Source organism: Pelobates fuscus, chromosome 6 (assembly GCF_036172605.1).
Source record: "Pelobates fuscus isolate aPelFus1 chromosome 6, aPelFus1.pri, whole genome shotgun sequence".
In the NCBI taxonomy this organism is placed as follows: domain Eukaryota; kingdom Metazoa; phylum Chordata; class Amphibia; order Anura; family Pelobatidae; genus Pelobates; species Pelobates fuscus.
This window is the reverse complement of record NC_086322.1, coordinates 42,360,237-42,381,626: the sequence shown is the minus strand read 5'-3', so window position 1 is coordinate 42,381,626 and position 21,390 is coordinate 42,360,237. Positions and strand designations below refer to the sequence as shown.

Below are 21,390 nucleotides of genomic sequence, written 5' to 3'. Positions count from 1 at the left end.
GCTTCCTGAGAAAACAACCGCACCTGTCGAAACGCGACCACCACCGCACACCTAGGATCCGGGAGCCAACCAAAGCACGTCCGAATCCGATGGTCCTTCCGGCGGCGAATAGACCCACCATGAACAAACCCTAGCGACGCACGAGTACGATGAAGATGGGTCGAAAGAGTTCCCAGTCGCTGGAATCCTTCCAAAGCCAGGAGAACGAATCCGCCGTCAGGCTCGATTCACACAGTAGATACTTCGTCTGTAATGCGATGTTGCGCTGGAAGCAGAAGGCGGAAAATCTCCTTCGTCACCTCCAGTGTGCGAGATCGAGCGCCTCCCAAGCGGTCGGTATATTGTACCGCTGAGGCCTCGTCCCTCCGAAGGAGGGTGTAACAGTCCGACAAGTGACTTGCCAGTCTCCGAACTGTCAACGAACTCGCAATCAATCCAGGCAATTGATGTGGAATTCCGATTCCTTGTCCGACCACGGGCCCGGTCACACACGTGGCACCCCAACCCAAAGGCGTATAGTCGATTCCAGTACGAAATCTGGGGTTGGTCCGAATATAGCCTCGCCGTTCCATGCGGCCATGCGGAGAAGCCACCCGCGCAGTCCGGCCTTCCCGTCCGGGAGCAGAAAATCATCCGGTCTGAAGAAGGATACATGCATAGAACAGGGGCCTTAGCCGTAGCATGGTCCTGTAGTGTAGTGGGTCCAGGTATATTGCCTGTATCAAGGCTGAGAGGAGGCCCACCCAGGGCCGGATTAACATAGGGGCTGATGGAGCTGCAGCTCCAGGCCCAGGCCCATGGAATAGGCCCATTGATTTAAAAAAAAATAAAAAAATTTTTTTACTTTTTTTTTACACACTACTCTTAGGGTTGCCAGGTATTTCTCATGTATTTCTTAGGGTTGCCAGGTATTTCTCAGAAGTATTTCTCAGGTATTTGAGGCTGCCTAGCCGGTGCCGGTATTGCAGTAATACCGACAATACAAATGTCTGTCTCAGTATAAACAGAGATTATTCAGCAATACCAGAGCTGGACAGTAGGGGTCGCTGTTTGTGTGGAGAGAGGTAGTGATAAGAAGTTACGGCATCTCCCTCACTGCCTCTCTCTACTCACTGATCCGCGTGGGAGCAGCTCTGCACAGAGAGTCCAGACATCAGCTCCGAGACATGGGGACGCTGAGACATTGGGACACTGGGGAACATGGGGACCCTGAGACACTAGGGACACAGTGGCCCCATGTCTCCCAGTGGCCCCTATTGTGTGTCCCCATGTCTCCCAGCCACTGTCCATAGTGTCTCAGTGGCCCCATGTCTCCCAGTGTTCCCATGTGTCCCCATGTCTTTCATGACATCGGGACACTGGGAGACATGGGGACACAGACTCTAAGGGACACTGGGAGACATGAGGATACAAACACTAGGGGACACTGGGCAACATGGGGACACTGAGACACTAGGGGACACTGGGAGACATGAGGATACAAACACTAGGGGACATTGGGCGACATGGGGACACAGACACTAGGGGACACTGAGAGACATGGAGACACTGGGGGACACAGGGAGACATTGGGCGACTTTGAGACCTAGGAGACATAGGGCACTCCCCATGTTTCCCAGCCAGTGTCCCTAGTATCTCAGTATCCCCATGTGTCCCTGATGTCTCTCAATGTCTGTAGTGTGCCAGTGTCCCTAGTGTCTCAGTATTTCCTAGTCTCCCAAAGTCCCCTAGTCTCCCAATGGCTCCTTAGTGTCAGTGTCCTTTAGTATAAAAGAAAAAATCTGAGGCACTCACTATGATAGATTTAGGCAGGTTTATTGGACACCGCAACGTTTCGACCTGTGCCCAGGTCTTTATCAAGTCTCCAATGTCCCCTAAGTATCAGTTTCCCCTATGTATCAGAGTGGCTCAGTGCTCCATGTCTCTCAGTGCCCCATGTCTCTCAGTGCCCATAGTGTCTTCGTTACCGTCGTGTCTAGTATAAAATAAAAAAAGTCTCAGGCTCTCACTGTGATAGCTTTAACCCCTTAAGGACACATGACATGTCTGACATGTCATGATCCCCCTTTTATTCCAGAAGTTTGGTCCTTAAGGGCTTAAGCATGTTTATAGGACACCGCAACATTTTGACCTGTACCCAGGTCTTTATCAAGTCTCCAGTGTCCCCTATATATCACAGTGTCCCCTATATATCACAGTGTCCCCTATATATCACAGTGTCTCAGTGCCCCATGTCTCCCAGTGTCCTCATGAGTCTCAGTGTCCCCAGGTCTCCCAGTGTTCCCTAGTATCTGTGTCCACATGTCTCCCAGTGTCCTAGTGACATGGGGACACTGGGAGACATGGGGACACAGACACTAAGGGTCTGGGAGACGTGGGGACACATACATGCCCCTTTTTTGTGTATGTTCACCCTTTCGGACGTTCTGGTTATGTGATTTGTGTCAGTGGCCCACCCTTTTACCGCTTCCATAGACTTCCTGCTTTACTGGACACTGCTGTTAGGGGGTATGGGTTTACTTGAAAGATGAAAGCGTGAGATTAGCAAAGGGTAGTGTTTTCTCATAGTTGCATCCTATGAGTTTCCCTCCAGCACCATCTCCATCAGATACATGATGCTTAGGAGGTAGGACTGTTTTAGTGTTTTTGGTCAATACGATTTTGTAATTAGGTCCATCATAATTATCAGCACCAGGCCCACTGGGCTCTTAATCCGGCCCTGGGCCCACCATGTGGGCAAACCTTTGAAGGGGAATCCAGACTTGTCGTAATATCCTCCTACTCACTTCCCGGGCGGTTGTCCTCAGTGCCAAAGGCAGACGGGGAACGCCTTCCATCGTATTGACCCCAATAGCTCCACCGTCTGGGAAAGGTTCCAAAGCTGATTTCTCCAGATGAACCATGAATCCCAGGAGCTCCAATAAGGAGGTCGCCGAACACATTCGAAATCCGAGCCTGGAGGGATCTTCGCAGAGGACTAGCAAAACCATCCAGAAAAATAACAGGGATCGGACGCCCCTGGCCAGAATCGGGCGACCACCAGCGTCAGCAGCTTGGTGAAGCACCAAAGGCTGAGCTGAGACCTAACGGGAGGAATGGGAATTGGCGAGCAGAGTCCGAACCTCCGAATACAGCAAGGAACGTTGAACCCTCGCGATGATGGAGACACTTGGAGGTCCAACCTGCGTCAGTGGGGAGTGGAAATCCATGACATAATCCCATACCGACTGATGGACCCATGCATTTGAAGACACTACCTGCCACCAGTCCCTGCAGTGAAACGATCTGTCTGTACGTAGTAGAGGGGAATAGAAAAGGTGGCAGGAGTTGTACACACCCGCAGGAAATCTCGCTCGTCCTCTGGCACGGTCTCCACGACCTCTACCTGCCCTTCGAGTGTAGTGAGGTCTGGGCTGGTATGGTGGAAAAAAGGATGGGCCACGGGATCTGTGGGTCCGAAGACCAGCCGGGATAACCGTGAGCGAAACACCTTCTTTATAGAGGACTGTGCTTCATCCAGGGAAGCAAATAAATCGATGCGTTTCTGTAGCTCCTTAACGAAAGGTACCCCAAACAGTAGGTCTTATGGCCAGGGGGCCCAATTCTTTGAACCCTGGCTCCGATAGCCTAGCGTCCACACGAAACAGAGCCGTTCACCTGCGTTCGGTGCAGATCAGCATTGCCTAGAAGGCAAATGGGGCGTAGCGTCCAATCCCGCCTGACGGCCGGGTCCAGGCTCGTACCATCCGTGTAAGCCACGTCCGTCAGGGCCAACAACCTGCACAAAGGGGCCCAGCCTATCCGGCTGTTCATCTTGTGCCGGGCGGGGGTGACGCTCGACCCCGTACGTGGGGTCCCGAGCCGTACGATTCAAGTACGAGGCCACCAGGGGTTCAAAATCCGGGACCCCCGCCACCTCGTCCGTCAGGACGGCCAGGGGCATTCAGCCCGAAGTTACTCTCGGGCCTCCCTTTCCAGGGGTCTACGGACCCAGTAGCGCACGGATTGTGCTACGTGGTCGGGTCGCGACCATAATGAGGACCTGGGGTGCCAGATAGAGCGAGGGTCAGACCGAGGTTCACCTATAGCATCTAGAAGAGTGTCGTCACCCGGCACCACCGTGGGGGCCCCTGTTCCCGGCGCGTCTTCATCCTCCAAGCGCCAACCTGGGCCGAACCCACGGTCTTAGTCCCCATCATCAGCTACCCTTGAAGGGAGTTGATCTGTCCGCCACTCATCCAGTACGGCCTATGATAGGGGGGGAGCAAGGAGGCCTCCACCCCAGCGCCCGATAGACAGCGGCGCGAGGCCGGCGAGGTTAAGAACCTCGAACCATGACGCTTCGCCGGAGCCTTGCCCTCCGGGAGCGTGGTTTTAGGGACTTCGCCCTTCCAATAGCACATTTGCGCACTTGCCTGCTCTCTCCCATGAGAGTCTGACTCAGCCGAGTCGTCTGCCAGGCGGGGGCCCCACTTGCACCCCTGTCCGGAGGGCCCTAGCCAGGGCTGTCTCCACAGAGGCGGACCCCGCTGCATCCATTAATGCCTGCAAACTCTGCTCCTGTGCAGAGGCCTCCATAACGTCCGTGATGTTGATACGCGTTACCTAAGGAGATAGAGAATGGGTAACACTAGCAGGCAGTAGGGGCAGCACCCCTACAGTTGGCAGAGGCAAGTAGTAAACGCATGTCGGCTCCACAAACAGGGGTCCCGGTAATGGAGCCGCCGGCCCAGTAGCATGCGTAATATGGCACTGACAGCACAGGCCAAATCATGGGGCACAGACAAAGCTGGCCAATCAAGGGGCACTGACAGAGCAGGCCAATCATAGGGGCACGGACGAAGCCGGCCAATACATGGGCATAGGTAGCACCGGCCCAGCGGCATATGGAGGCAAAGTGTAAATCTGTAGAGGTGACAGGCAGGCGAGTCTCGGCACAAAGGCATGTAGGGAAGCTGTACCAAGGTCAGGCTCAGGACAGTGAGAGGGACAGCGTCACCAAGCAGGGTCCCATGCAGGTGTAATGCAGAAACTGTAATTGCGTTTATTTTTGTTTAAGAGATCTGGCTGGGTTTGAACTCCCCGCTTCAGCATCCCAGTCAGGCACTCCGCCATGATATCCACCGGACGACCAGCTCAATCCTTAAATAGTCCAGGCAGCATGAATAGCATAAGCAGTAAGGGCACAGAACCCCTGCACAGAGAAAAACTGCAAACCGTAGTGTACCACACAAACCTGCAATGCACTGCTACCTGCAGTGAGGCAGGGGGGAAAACACGCTCCAACGAAAAAACCTCAAATCACCTCTGAGAGGTATATATGTACCTAGGGGGGGAATATAGCCAGTACGGGACCTAAAACAGAAGGGTAAACCCAAATATATAAGGAGGTCTGCCGGAAAACCGACGTTCAGTATATAATAGCAAACGGCATAGCATAGCATAGCCCGTGTCACAGGCCCAGATATAGGTCATAGCCGACACTGTTAAAGGTGGAAACAAGAAAGTTGTCCGCTTATAACACATAATGTACAGCGTGTTCTGTCTTGACCACATTGCACATAACTGAGACATAGTGCCATGACTAAAAATCATAAGAAATTACCAGAAGTTCACAAAAAACTACAGGGCCAAAGCTAGGCATTCACCCCACTACATATACCTTAGATGAATCAGGATGAGAGGTGAAACAAGCACCTATGGAGCTACAGTAGTGTGACACAAGAAATATCTGAAAAGGATAGAAGGTGCTTTTATATCCAGACATTTCCTGCATCCAAACCGTAATTATGAAATAATATATACAAAGATAAATGGCTAACCGGAACAGAAAAAATCTATGATGGGAATATAAGACCGAAAAACCAAAAGTGTCCTGCGCCCTTAAAAGAAGGGCGCACACGCGGCAAGCACCTAGAAAGCCGCGCACCCCCAGACCCGGCCACGTGGCCACGGAGGAGAGGGCTCATGGAAGCCGCAACCCGCGGCAACAGAGAAGCTCCCAGTACCCTCCTCACGCTGCCCGAACATAGCCGGAGAGTGGGCGCGGCGTGCAGGGGGGAACCGGGGAGCAGGAAGGGGATTCCCGCTCGGCGGACGAAGCCGGCGGGCGGGAATCAGTACACGGCGCTCGAGGGACCGCTGGAGTCTTTCTCCGCGGTCCCGACGGTCGGCACGGGAGGCGGTCAGAAGACTGCTTCACGGCGACCGTAAAGGCAACAGGCACACAAAAAAACAGAAAGCACAAAAAACGGAAAGAAAAAATAGAATTAAAAATACAGATTAAAAATACAAATTACCACTCAGCAGAATGAGAGAATAAAGAAATAATCGAACATATTGCAAAGCAAAAAGGGGGTATACATATAATAAATACACAGCCACCCAGGAAAAACCAGGAGGCAGTGGTACTCTGACCTGTACTGTTCTGCGGAGCAGCAAAGAAAGAGGAAATGGTGGTTTAGGAGGAGCCTTATATAGATGCCTTATGTTTTTGTCTTTGGTGTTTATCTCTCTGTTAATGTGCTGCTGTGGAGTTCTAGTAAAGAGAGACTTAAGCAAATATGAAGCCTCCTGTCATGCTATAAAATTAGATTTTTTCAAACTCTGTCCCATGTTTCATACTGTTTAGTAACTTTTGTGCAACATTGTATTTGCTTAATACAGGGCAGGGTGGAATTCCATTTGTTCAGCCTTAAATTGTGAACATTATGTTTTATAGTGTTCACAGTTTACTACATGAGTACACTTTGTTATAATAGGTGTATTTCACATTTTATTATTTTTCATTATAGACATGTGTTTTAATTATTGAATATTAATAAACTGTGATACACTATAAATGCCAATTTGCATAATTTGTCAGATCCATATCTCTCTTAATGTAGAATTGCTGTCACTAATACACTATGCAGGCTAGTGGAATATTACTAGAGACAATGAGTTAAACTACAGTATTAGCAGAGAAACTGTAAATATCAGAGTGAGCATATAGAGTTAAATTTTAAAATAAGTTAGGTTTCAGAATGTGTGTTTGTATATGTGAGTGGGTGTTAGAGAATGAGGTAGTTTTAGGCAATGTAAAGAATTAAAGAAACCCTAAAACATCATCTGGCTTCTCCTGCCCCCACTTGCCCCCCCTAAATATTGTAAAATATTACCTTTATTCCAGTCTGCTGCTGCTGGAACTGCCCCTGATGTGCCTGCTTGGCTGACATCGTTAAAAGTGATGATCTGATTCAATCACAATGCTTTCAAATAGGAAAGCATTGGATTGGCTGAGATTGCAGATAAGCAGATCAGGGGCAGAGCCAGCACAAGACATACACAACCCTGGCCAATCAGCATCTTGAATCAATGCATTTCTGTGAGGAAAATTCAGTGTCTCCATGCAGAGGGTGGAAACACAATGAACGCACACGGGGCAGCACTGCACCAGGAAGTACCTCTAGTAGTCATCTGAGGAGTGGCAACTGGAGGTGTCCCTGATTATACTCACCTGAGCACATACCAGAAGCTGTAGTTGTTCTGGTTGCTGTAGTGTCCCTTAAAGTAATGCCTTAAAGGATCACTATGGAGTCAGTAACACAAACATGTATTCCTGACCCTATAGTGCTAAACCCATCATAGGTGGCTTGCCCCCCCTTTATCATCCTATAAAAGTTTAAAACTCATCTTATTTCCAGCGCAGCGTGGGTCCTCCCCCATTGTGACATCATCAATATGGCCAATTTTTATCCAATCCAATCAGGACCTCCACATAGGTATGCATTGAATCAATACATCTCTATGAGGAAAATTCAGCGTTCAATGCAGAGCGTGGGGATACTGAATGGCAGGGCTGCTTACTGTGCAGACCTGACCCTGGAAGCCCCTCCAGTGGCTATCTAAGGAGTGGCCACTTGGAGGTGTCCCTAGGGGCAATGTAAACACTGCCTTTTCTCTGAAAAGGCAGTGTTTTTACATGAAAATGCCTGAAGGGAGCTATTATACTCACCAGAACAACTACATTAAGCTGTAGTTGTTCTGGTGACTATAGTGTCCCTTTAACATAAAATGACACTCCAGACACTGATAAATGTTTTGCAGAATTCTGCATTGTAAGCCTGCCTCCAGAAAGACTTCCTTATTAAAAGTATCCACACAGCTCAGTCCCAACAGAACAGAGAGCTGCTTTAATTCCCAACCTGGCTGCAGATAGTTAGAGAAACGACAAACAGGTAGTGATATCGTTACTATATTCTACCTGGGTGTCCTCTACTTCTAATGCAGGTTGTGTTGTTGTTCAGATCATTCAGTACTGGCAATGGCTGAGCTGTTTGCATAACCTTTCGATAAAGAAGTCTTTTCTGTGTGAGGAGATGTGACTAAGGAGTCGGTTAATGGGGCTGCATTGTGCAAAACATTTATTGGTGATCGTGGTGCCCCTTTAAAGACTGCAGACAGCCTGCATTCTATTTTTGTATCACTGATACTCTTCTTTGTATCCTTTCTCTTTCTCTGGCAGTGTGCCTGCTGCAGGAGATACACTACTCAGCAACCAGGCAGTTCAAGAGGTCTTTGAGAGATCTCAAGTGAAAGTGACATTTAGCAGCTGCATTATTGATACATTAAAATTTTGATTCTTGTACTCAATGTATTCAACATTGTTTACTGTCCCAGATTCGAGGTTTTAGTCTCTAAAGCCTCTCCTAAACAATGACACTGTTTTGCATTCTGCAGATATTTTATGTCTACAATTTGAAGCAAAGTCAATGCTAAAGGAATACTATTTATATCATGTTTTTTTTTTATATTTGGCATAATTGTACAATTTGTGACCAACACATATGCATGTTCTTTGCCTTTTACAATATATAAAAATAGAAATTTATATTATCCTAAATATGTTTTACTAGTGATGAACTACAAGAAAAAGAACATCTGTTAAGAACGAAAATTAAGGATGTTCTGAAATGTGATCTCTCCAAAGAAAATCCGACAGACCCAATAATTTTACCAAAGGCAGATTGCATCATATCTATATGGGTTCTGGAAATGGTCAGCAAAGATAAAGATGCTTACTGCAATAATTTAAGAAAAATCTACTCTTTACTAAAACCAGGAGGACACCTGGTAATGGTTTATGATATTAATGTTTCATTTTTGAAAATTGGTGAACATAATTTCCATATCTTAACATATGATGAAGAGTTTCCGAGGAAAACTCTGAAGGATTTAGGATTTAAAATTGAAAGCTATGAAGTTAAAGAAAAAACTGCCTCCACTACTGATATTGATTATGAAAAAATAGTGTTTCTCACTGCATTGAAATAGTTTTGAATGACAGCTGTAATGATCTATCTAGTCTTCTCTTACTTTTCCAACTGATTAGTCGCTATCAGGTTTATTCACTGAAGTGAGAATTGTCAGGAATTGAACGTGAATGACAAATGTAAGGTTAATGTAGCTAAACTGGAAGCAAAGCTGACATGGAGAATTAGTCCAGTTTGGCTATTTAGGCCTTACGTGTTAATTCCACGTTGAATTCTTGACATTTCTCGCTGTACTGAATAACTGCAAAGTTCTCATAGCTGCAATTATGCTCTTATTCATCTTCCAACTTATGTTCCCATTTCTGAACTCCAATGTTATTCACTGCCCTCCATCCTTTTTTTCCTGCTTAATCTGACTCATCTCTTACATTCTTTGCTGTATAGTTCTAAACCATTGTTTGTGTCTCTTAGTTCCTCTAGCAGTGCTGGCTCATCCATAGGAGCAACTGGGGAAGCACCCTATCAGCTTTGTTTTAAATAAAAATACAAAAAAGAAAAAAGATAAAAACTACCAAGATTGTTTTCTTTGGGGGTCCAGTGGCCCCTCTTCAGATGGCTATTAGAGGTGCTTCCTGTGGCAGCGCTGCAAAGTGTGCAACTTCTGCATCAAGACACTGAACTTCCTATGAGGAGATGCTGACTAGCCAGAGTGGCATATGGCCCTGGCCCCCCGGCCCATCGTCTTGGCTGAGAACATCATAATTAACAATCTCAGCCAATCCAATGCTTTCCTATGGGAATGCATTCTGGTTGGCTCAGATAATTACTTCTGACCGGAATACGTTTGGTTTCTAACCCTATATTTCTATCCCTATATTGTTCCTTTAATTGCTCAATAATGTAAGTTGTGTTACAGATTGCTGAGTTGTATAAAGAGTGCTATTGATATTTTTAGCTATCATATTAATTGCTACATGCTGTAAACTTTAAACACATGTAACAAAACATTTCTGCTGACCTAGTTATATTTCTTAGCATTTATTCTAACTAGCAATGCACACACCATTTTGCTAACAAGAATCATTTCACAACCATTGGTCTGTCACATATGCTTTGTTAAATCAAAACAATTTGGCAAGATTCAGATAGTAATTGTTGAAATAATTATTTTAGCCATGTTCTAGTCAGCTTTAGTTAATTTTCATATCCTATTTCTAAGTAAATGTGGTGAGTTTTGGTTTCTAAGAACATGTTTTATATGGACAAGAACCAATTAGATGAATAAATAGATTGGTAATTCTGATATTTAGTATGTATGCAGGTCGTATAATTCTTAGAGCTCCCTTTTCCATACTGATTTTTGGTGTTACTTTGGATGCGTCATATTGTGATATTAATAAACAGATCAGTCTTTAAAGGGTTAATCTTTGTTTGCAATAGTTGGTCTGGCTTCATTTTATTATCCACCAGCAATGAACCTATCATGATGGGATTCACACCACACAAAGCATTATGGGAAATACTGCAAGAAGAAAAACACAAATATCTTATACTGTTATAAGTATTCAAACAGACCCTATATACTTACAAATTACACTCACAAGGGAGGTGTAACTAAATGCATACCGATAGAGGCAAGATACCCTCAAGATCAGGTAAATATATGTGGAAAACAATATAGCCATAATGGTGTAACACAGTAAATGCACTTAAAAAGATTCATCCAGAAAAGCACTTTCAACAACATAAAAGCAAAATGCACATAACAGGTCTTATGGTAGGCATGATCTCACCCCCTCCTGACAACCTCACAATAAATAAAAAACACGCAATGGAATGGAAAGTTGCTTCACTGCTTGATCTGTGAATATGCAGCAGCATTAACAGATAAAATAAGTAAAACAATAAAAAAATGTCAGTTCTATCATTTTCATTGACTTCCTCAGAAATAGTTTATTTTATTTCTTGCAGCTTATAGTTAATATTCCACTACCTGGTCTTTTACTTCCTCGTGCTTAAAAGATCTGCTGCTAATGTCTTGGTGCCAGATACAACGGGGCACATTCAGAGATCTTTTGGAGTCAATGCCTTCATGCATCAGAGCTGTTTTGGCACATGAGGGGGACTTACATGAATTTCGGCAGTTGGTATTAATGTTGGGGCTACTAACTGTATACAGTATGCTGTGCCACTGATTGCTGATTTTAAAATCTGGTTGTCAAGGTGGTGCAGTAGATTGCTTACCTAGATTATCAACAAATGTCAATCCGAGTTTGGATTCCAAAATTGCTGAATGGGTTAGGCAGTGGCTGAGTGACAGGCAACAGAGGTTTGTAGTCAGTGAAGTATACTCAAAGCAATGTCTTGTTACCAGCAGAGTACCTCAGGGATCTGTACTTGGACTCATTCTCTTCAATAGTTTTATTAGTGATATCGCTGAAGGTTTTGATGATAGGGTATGTATTTTTGCTGATGGTACAAAGATTTGCAACAGAGTATAGAATATTTGATACCGTCCTAACCTCAACATCTCAGGAAAGGGATTTAAGGGTAATCATTTCAGATTCTTAAAAAGTAGGCAGACAATGAAATAGAGCAGCAGGAAATGCTAGAAGAATGCTTGGTTGTATAGGGAAAGGTATTAGCAGTAGAAAGAGGTAAGTGCTCATGCCATCATGCCATTGCACAGAGCTCTGTTTTGACCTCACTTGCTGTATTGTACACAGTACTGGAGACGATATCTCCAGAAGGATATTGATACTTTGGAGAATGTTAAGAGAAGGGCCGGTTAAGTTGCGCCCATTAGTCACTGTTAGGTTAACGGTCATGCTAGGACCTTGCTGTACAGTTCGCAGCTATATAGTCTTAGTTTCGCGTCTGAGTTTGCAGTGACATTGTTTTTCGCGTATATGATGAACATGTTTCTATGAATGCCACACCCGTGTATATCAGCTTACTTAACAACGGTCACTAATAAGGTTGGCAACTGTGTGCAATGCCTAGTTTGATAATGACGGTGCGTCTATCAATCGTGGTGATCTGAGCTTGTGCTCTGTGTGGGTGATGTTGTGTTCTTCGCGCGTGGTGCCCGCTTAGTGTAGCCCCCTTTGCCGGTTAACTATATGCATATGTAGTAAAACAGGTGCATCTGTGGACCAGCGTGTGGGGGGGTGGGGGGTAAACATGTAAAACGGAGAAGTGTGGGCCAAATGAGGTCCCGCTTTGTGTGGCCTCTCGCTTTGTGTCTGTATCACATGGCAATTGCATACATGGTGGCTAAAGTAAGTGAAAAGTCAACCCCCTAGCTGTCTGCGGAGTCAGGGCAGAGAGGGGTTAGGGCCAGCTAGGTGAGTGGGTCCCCATATGTGTGCAGCCAACATTACTTGCAGCAAAGAGTTAAAATGAACCATTAAAATAATTTTTTTAGTCGAAACATGAAAATAAAATATAGCAGTCTCAGAACTGTGCAGTTTAGGTTCATCGCAAATGATGGAGCAGGTTGTCCCCTGGAGCTGGGTGGCTATCTGCGTTGCCGGTGGCCCCTCCAGCAGGCGATGATTATCGGATTCTGGTTGCATAGTATCTGGGGTCTTAGGTGGTTGTAGCTGTACCGGTTGTGCTGCCTCTCTCCCGTGGGATGAAGGGGATGATCTTTGCCGGATCCCAGCTCCTTGTTGCTGCTGTTTGCCCCGGTAAGTCAGCTGCCCGTAGGTCCCCTGGTGGTAGGCCCAATGTGTGGAGCAGGGCAGCGCTCCTTGGAGATCTGAGATGGTGTGGACCGTATCATTGTGTAGTACCTGCAATATATGTTGAGGGCGCCATCGGTATTTAATTTGGTGAGTCCTGAGCTGTTTGGTGAGCGGCTGTAGGGACCTGCGCCATTGTAGGGTGTCCCCTGATAGGTCCATGTAAAAGGATAAGTCCATGTTTTTGAATCTGTATATGGCTTCCCCTTTTAGGGCTGTGAGGATTGCCATTTTGTCTGCTGAGGTCTTGAATTGCACCACCAGGTCTCTGGGGGCTTTGGCCGGCGCTCTCCGGGGTTTAGGGGACCGGAAGGCCGCTTCAATGTTGTTGTGTTTGGCCTGTTTAGTTGGTATTAAGGCACCCACAAGCCTTCTCAGGAAGTGCGGTATCTCCTCCGTGGGGACATCTTCCGCCACACCGCGGATATTTATATTGTTGTGGCGTCGGTAATCCTCTATTGCCGCGAAGCGGTGCTCCGTTTTGGCTTGATGTATTTTAAGCGTTTTTATCTCTTGTCTGATCTCCGTGAGTTCCTGCGTGTGTAGTGTGGAAATTGTTTCCGTCGCTTCAATGCGGCCCACTAGGCCCGTGAGATCTACTCTCAGTTGGGCAACGTCTGCCTGCAGCGTCTTCTACAAGTCCCCCAGCATGGTTTTTAGCAGTGCCGCCATCACCGGCCCCTTGTCATTCGTACGCGGCTGAGGAGGTTTCCCAGTTGGTGGGCTGTCGGCTCTCTCCTCCGGGCAAAAATCCTCCGAGGAGTCTGAGTAGACATCACTTTCAGCTGCCATTTTGGGTCCGTACGCGCCCTGGGACCGGTGGAATAGCTTGCCTATAGTGGTCCCGGGTTTAGGTCGGTCCGACTTCTGCTTCTTTGTCTTCCTTCCCATCTTGGTCAGGGAACTTTGGGTCGGTTGATTTGGGGTCTGGGTCCCCGATAAAGGGCAAATATTGCTGTTTTCTTATGGAGCGCATCCAGCATGCTAATGCTCTGTTCTCTCGCTCCTTTTGATTGCATTATTGCATCACTGCATTTATAAACTTACCTAAATGTTCACCACACAAACGTCTTAAATGTGACCTATTTATTAGAAGAAAGGCTAATGTAAGCAACTGGGAGTAATTGAAAGAACGGAAACCCAGGTACCTATGCTAGTTTTTATTATTATTATTTTTTTTTTTTTTATTATTTTTTTAATTCTTTATTTTTGTAGTGCATATAAGTTGTACAGGCAGGCCTGATGTGCCCCAAAAGCAGTCCTCAAACATTTTCGTCGCTTTACATGAGGGACATACGAGTAACATGCACAATTTTATAGTATAGGTAGGGTTAGGTAGTGGTAACAGTAGAGTTCACAGTGTACATAATAGGCAAGTAGTTAAGTCAGACAGTAAATAGCTTACACAGCAACATAAAATAACAATGGTACTCCTAAGCAAGGCAGCCACTTTTTTTTTTATGATACAAGCTTATGTTATCAAGTTAGGTATTCGTGAATAAAGTGAGGTTTACAAGCTAGTCTGGTTATGCTGGAGTGAAAGAAAAGGCAAATATAACAATGTAAGAGGCACTTTATGTTGGAACAGGCTAGATAAGCTTAATTAAGTTTAACCACCAGGGGGCAGCAGAGCGTCGGACACACATGCAGGCTCAGACATTTTAATTGCTTTCTAACTGCAAGGAGAGAGTCCGGCACAAAAGACACACATGAAAATTGTGGATGAGGTGCTGGATTAAGAGGTACACCATAGTCTGTTAGAGCTGTAGGCATATATGGTTAGAAGCTGCTTGATCACTCATGCAGCTGTGCTGTATCTGTGCTTGTAGCTGGTTGTTTCAGTGTGTGGGGGCTTGACAGTCAGGAGTGGAGTGAAGCTTGTTCCCCATTCTCGTTGTCCCCTTGTACTCAAGCAGAGTCAGAGTCCAGGAATAGTAGTGTTATGGTGCTGAGGCTTACTTGTGGAGTATATGCAGTTAGCCTGTGGGTGGAAGGAGCACTCAGTCTGTCTGCCGTTGTTTAGGTACTTCCCCTTCACTTCTCTGTCTCACACTGAGCGCGGCCGCCATCTTGGATTTTCCCATGCGGTCCCCAGTCAGTCCTCCTGCAGCCTGGATGCCCTGAACGAGCGCTGCATTCCCGGTGGGGTCCGGGATAACCCCCCGGCCCACGGGGGGGGGGGGGTAACGGGGCCCTTAGCAGGCGGTGGGACCAAGTACAGGAGATCGGCCGCTTCTCCCACCAGGGCCTCACAGCAGGCCGCAATCCCACTCACCCACCAGACCGCATCGCCAGCAGAGCGGGGGCTGATACTTGCCCCAAAGGTTGGTGGTCGGATCCCCTTTGCCCTCTCACGGCAGCTGAGGGTTTTCAGGCGAGTAGGGGCATTTTTAGGCAGGTTATTGCAGGTTTGTCAGGGAGCTGAGGTGCCCCACGTCCAGCCAGCTCGGCGGCCAGGCCCCGCCCCCGCTAGTTTTTATTTTAAATGACTAGTGCACTCACCTGAGGAGGGAAAACATACTAAACAGCCATAGAGACAGATGAACAGCTGCAGGCCGACATTTGAGTGGTAAATAGGGATTTGAACAACTGACAGCCTAAACTGTTGAAACTGTAGGCTTCCATCTGTACCCCATATGTCATTCGTCATCACCAGTGGGGGAAGGTTTAAAACAAACCCCGGGCATGGAATACATAGAAGAGGCATACCCAGGTAGTCACAATATGGAAGTGCTGTTGGCTGGGTCTTCAGGGCAAAGAGGCATAGTGTTAGCTGGGCCTCATGTATGCAGTAGACCACATTCTTCCCCTGAGGGAGAGAGTTGGGTCAAACCCCTAGACACTAAAGGGTTTACCCAGACTGGCACATCATAGAGATGTGCTGTTGCTGGATCTTCAGGTATAAGAGGCTGAACCCTGGCATGAATGCAGTGGACCACTTTCATCCCTTACGGGAGAAATTGTGTCCATCCCCTGGTCACTAAAGGGGCTACCCAGGCTGGAGAACTCATAGAGATGTGCTGTTGCTGGGTATTCAGGGCTTGGAGGCTGAACCCTGGCAGGTCCAGAAAAATATTGACCCGGTGAGCATAAAAAAAATAATTCTAGGCCTGGTTAAGCAGACTCCTTCCAAACTGCTGTGAAGGACAGGAAAAAAGACTGTCCAACTTCAGAGTTCTATTTCCTGTCCTTTCTGCTGTGAGGGGAGGAGCTAACTCATGAGTAAATGCTGCCATGATTGATTAGGAAATAATATTTATGGTATGTATATATTTTGTGGTAAACTTATATGTGTGCGTAGACAAGTGATTTGTTTTCACAATTTGTCATATGCTAGCAGACTACAGAGTTTTGCTATGCCCTGGCAAATCTTATCCAGAGCCCATCCTCTTTACTGCTAGTAATTTGTGGAGTGGTCTTCATTGATATGGTTCTCTTCAGGACTTAGCGGGGGTCTGCAAGGTACTGTATATCTAAATTTTTATTTTAGGTTGTACTCACAGCAATATATTGGACTGTATGTTCATTATGAGTTACTAAATCAAATGATAAAATTTTCCATTTTGGTACACAAACTGGGATATCTTGTTGGAGCCTCACAAAATAAGATCACGAGGAATGTACTTCAGCACATGAGAGTATTATTTACCCACTATGTTTACCTTAGATTCTTAGCAAAACAATGAACTGCATCATCCTCCTAAATGAAAACATCCAACAGTAAACTTTCTCATTAAACAAATGAATATTTCACATGATAAGCCCTTGGCAGAGGTTTGTTGATAGATGGTGCTTATTTCTCATCAATGTTTTGATATAAAATTTTGAGTACGTTATTTAGTCTGCTTTATTACAGAACCATTAAGCACCCCAATAGACAATACCCAGATGGATTCCAGTTCTTTGGAATATCATGTTGATGAATTTGAATCAGAACCATAACTTAATAAATATTTTTCTCTGGAAATTGAAAAACAACGTTGAAATGATGGTCTCATAAATATTATGACAAATATGTGATTTTATTACTAATTAAGAGCTGTTAATATAATTTAGATTTTCTTAAAATATTTTGGAAAAAGGTATACCATATAATATTGCATAAAACATATATACCGTATATACTCGAGTATAAGCCGAGTTTTTCAGCACATTTGTTGTACTGAAAAACCCCAACTCGGCTTATACTCGAGTCAATGTCTGTATTATGGCAATTTACATTGCCATAATACAGACTGGGGGCTGCAGGGGCTGCAGAGCCTTTACTGCTCCTGTCAGCTCCCTTCTCCTCCGCGCTGGTCCGTTCAGCACCTCTGTCAGCTCCCAGTGTAAGTCTTGCGAGAGCCGCGGGGTCATAGTGCGGCTCTCGCAAGACTTACAGTGTGAGCTGTCAGAGGGAGCTGCACGGACCGGTGCGGAGGAGAAGGGAGCTGACAGGAGCTACAGGAGAGGTTAGTAAACTCTCTGCCAGCCCCTTCCTACACAGTGCCCATCCACTCCCTGGCCAGCTAACAGGCAGGGAGGGGGGCCGAAAAAAAATAATTAAATAATAAAATAAAAAATAATAATTAAATAAAATAAAAAATAATAAAAAAATTACAATAATTAAAAAATAATAATAATAAAATTTCCCACCCCCCACCAAGGCTCTGCAACACACACTGCACTCATACACACACGCTGCACTCATACACACACTGCATTTATACACACACACTGCATTCATTATATACACACACTGTAAATAAATATTCAAGTAATATATTTTTTTTAGGATCTAATTTTATTTAGAAATTTACCAATAGCTGCTGCATTTCCCACCCTAGTCTTATACTCTAGTCAATAAGTTTTCCCAGTTTTTTGGGGTAAAATTAGGGGCCTCGGCTTATATTCGGGTCGGCTTATACTCGAGTATATACGGTATGTTTAAACTGTACAAATAATGGGATTATGTGTCACACTAAGGGGAGGGGATGTGTGGGTTGCACCTGTGATACTATTGGTTATTTTATGCCTCCCCCTGGGTGTGGCCTGTATGTGTACTCTTGTAATAAAAGCCAGGCTGGGTGTGCCAGCACCTCAGATTCTGCTTGACCCTCAAACCGATGTGTCGTCTCGTTTTTGGGGGAATTGGATTGTATGCTCACTGCCAGGAGTGTAAGCGGATTATATGCTTTTCCTGTTCAGCTATTCCAGGGTTTGTGTGTTTCCAGTTCGGGAGTTGGAAGATTTGTACAGTTTGCAGTCCGGGAGATTGGTGCTTGCAGTAGCTGCTGGTCTATGGGAAAGAGGGATATCGCCTAAACTGGGTTTTATCCTTTTGTGTGTGAAACGGTCCGTTACAGTTATATATATATTTATAAATAATATAAAATAAAATACGTAAATACGTAAAAAAATAAAATAAAAAAAATAATTAAAAATAAAATATTAAAAAATATATAGATGTGTTTTATTTTGTTCTAACTGTATTGTGATATTAATATATATATATTTATATCAAAATACACGTAGAACAAAATAATATATATATCTATATAATTAAATATATACTTATATATCACTATATATATATACAAATATTACAAAAAAATATATATATATATATACGTATATATACACATATGTATATATATATATATATATATATACATATATTAATTCTACACATATATTTATGTAATCATTTTACATAATTAGGTATCCTAATTAATTACAATTAGCGGGACCTGCCTGACAACCCATGCCGAAAGTATAGGGAATTTAATTTGCTAGCACTATATTTAACTCTATAACTTTCCAAGACACCATAAAACCTGTACATGGGGGGTACTGTTTTACTCGGGAGACTTCGCTGAACACAAATATTAGTGTTTCAAAACAGTAAAATGTATTACAGTGATGATATCGCCAGTAAAAGTGACGTTTTTTGCATTTTTCATGCACAAACAGCACTTACACGGACGATATTATTGCTGCAATACTTTTTACTGTTTTGAAACACAAATATTTGTGTTCAGCGAAGTCTCCCGAGTACAACAGTACCCCTCATGTACAGGTTTTATGGTGTTTTCAAAAATTACAGCGTCAAATATAAGGCTTGTGTTTCATTTTTTTCACATTAAAATTCGCCAGATTGCTTACGTTGCCTTTATGACCCTATGGTAGCCCAAGAATGAAAATTACCCCTATGATGGCATACTATTTGCAATAGTAGACAACCCAAGGTATTGCAAATGGGGTATGTCCAGTCTTTTTTAGTAGCCACTTAGTCACAAACACTGGCCAAAATTGGCGTTTTTTGCATTTTTCACACACAAACAAATACTAACGCTAACTTTGGCCAGTGTTTGTGACCAAATGGCTACTAAAAAAGACTGGACATCGCTTATTTGCAATACCTTGGGTCGTCTACTATTGCAAATGGTATGCCATTATGGGTGTAAATTTATTTCCTGGGCTACTATACAGTCTCAAAGGCAACGTAACCAATCTGGCGAATTTCAATTTCAGATGTAACACGCTATATTTGACCCTGTAACTTCCCAAAACACCATAAAACCTGTACATAGGGGGTACTGTTTTACACGTGAGACTTTGCTGAATACAAATATGTGTATTTTATTGCAGTAAAAGCAAACAGTATTATGACATTGACAGTTAAAATGTCATGTAGAACTAAAAAAATAAAACAAATCTTATTTTCTCCCATTTTTTTCATATTAAATTAAGTTTCATAGCTAAATATTTGATATTAAATGAAAGCCCTGTATCCCCTGAATAAAATTATATATAATAAGGGGGGGGGGGTGCATTTAATATGAAAGAGGTGAATTACGGTTGGACAGACATATAGCGCAAATGCCAGGTTTTGTTTACATTTTGTTTCGTTCACAACTTGTACATTTGGCTGCGGTCTTAAGGGGTTAACTAACAGTTATAATGATAGAGATAATCAAATAGTGAAAATAAACAGTTTATCTAATTAAATTATAATTAAAACATCTGTATTTTATTTACATGACATTAGGGTAAAGCATATCCCAGTCAGTATCACTAAGTTTTCATAGTTTTATTAGTTTCATTTTTATTGCCTTTTGAATAATATGTAATTTAAAATTTTAGTACTTTTTAATTTCATATTTGTTTTAATATAAAATAACTTTGCTTTCTCTGCATCCAACGGCAGAGCCAGGAGGGGTATCTTCTCCATACATGCCATACCCACAATATTAATTAGTAGTGATGTACCGAACTGTCCGCCGGCGAACAGTTCCCGGCGAACTTAGTGTGTTCGCGTTCACCACGGTGGGCGGACACATGCGCAGTTCGATCCGCCCCCTATTCGTCATCATTGGGCAAACTTTGACCCTGTGCCTCTCGGTCAGCAGACACATTCCAGCCAATCAGCAGCACTCCCTCCCTTCCACACCCTTCAACCTCCCTCCCAGCATCCATTTTCGATTCATTCTGAAGCTGCATGCTTAGTGAGAGGAGGGAAAGTTTAGCTGCTGCTGATTAGATAGGGAAATTGATAGCTAGGCTAGGGTATTCAGTGTCCACTACAATCCTGAAGGACTCATCTGATCTCTGCTGTAAGGACAGCACCCCAAAAAGCCCTTTTTAGGGCTAGAACATCAGGCTGCTTTTTTTTTTTTTTTTTTTCCTGTGTAATGTAATTGCAGGTGCCTGCCTGCCAGCTTCTGTGTGAGGTTCACATTGGATACTGTGCCCACTTGCCCAGTGCCACCACTCATATCTGTTTTTACAATAGGTTAAGCTTTAGATTTAAAAGAAATAATTTTTTTTCACTGTAATAGAAGAGCAGTTGCCTGCCTGCCAGCTTCTGTGTCAGGTTGGATGCCTTGCCCATTTGCACAGTCAGTGCCACCACTCATATCTGTTTTTACAATAGGTTAAGCTTTAGATTTAAAAGAAATAATTTTTTTTCACTGTAATAGAAGAGCAGTTGCCTGCCTGCCAGCTTCTGTGTCAGGTTGGATGCCTTGCCCATTTGCACAGTCAGTGCCACCACTCATATCTGTTTTTACAATAGGTTAAGCTTTAGATTTAAAATAAATATTTTTTTTTCACTGTAATAGAAGAGCAGTTGCCTGCCTGCCAGCTTCTGTGTCAGGTTGGATGCCTTGCCCATTTGCACAGTCAGTGCCACCACTCATATCTGTTCTTACAATAGGTTAAGCTTTAGATTTAAAAGAAATAATTTGTTTTCACTGTAATAGAAGAGCAGTTGCCTGCCTGCCAGCTTCTGTGTGAGGTTCACATTGGATACTGTGCCCACTTGCCCAGTGCCACCACTCATATCTGTTTTTACAATAGCTTAAGCTTTAGATTTAAAAGAAATATTTTTTTTTCACTGTAATAGAAGA

The 21,390-nt window shown here is 44.2% G+C and overlaps 1 protein-coding gene across 1 annotated transcript in view; it reads left to right on the top strand.

The window, feature by feature from the left end:
• The window catches only part of LOC134614149 (indolethylamine N-methyltransferase-like), a 194,730-nt gene extending 184,591 nt beyond the window's left edge, over positions 1-10,139 (top strand). Inside the window, exon 4 of the mRNA XM_063457618.1 lies at positions 8,898-10,139. Coding sequence (XP_063313688.1) covers positions 8,898-9,315 — 418 coding nt within the window. The 3' untranslated portion in view covers positions 9,316-10,139. The remainder of the gene's footprint in view (positions 1-8,897) is intronic.
• Positions 10,140-21,390: the final 11,251 nt, after the last annotated feature.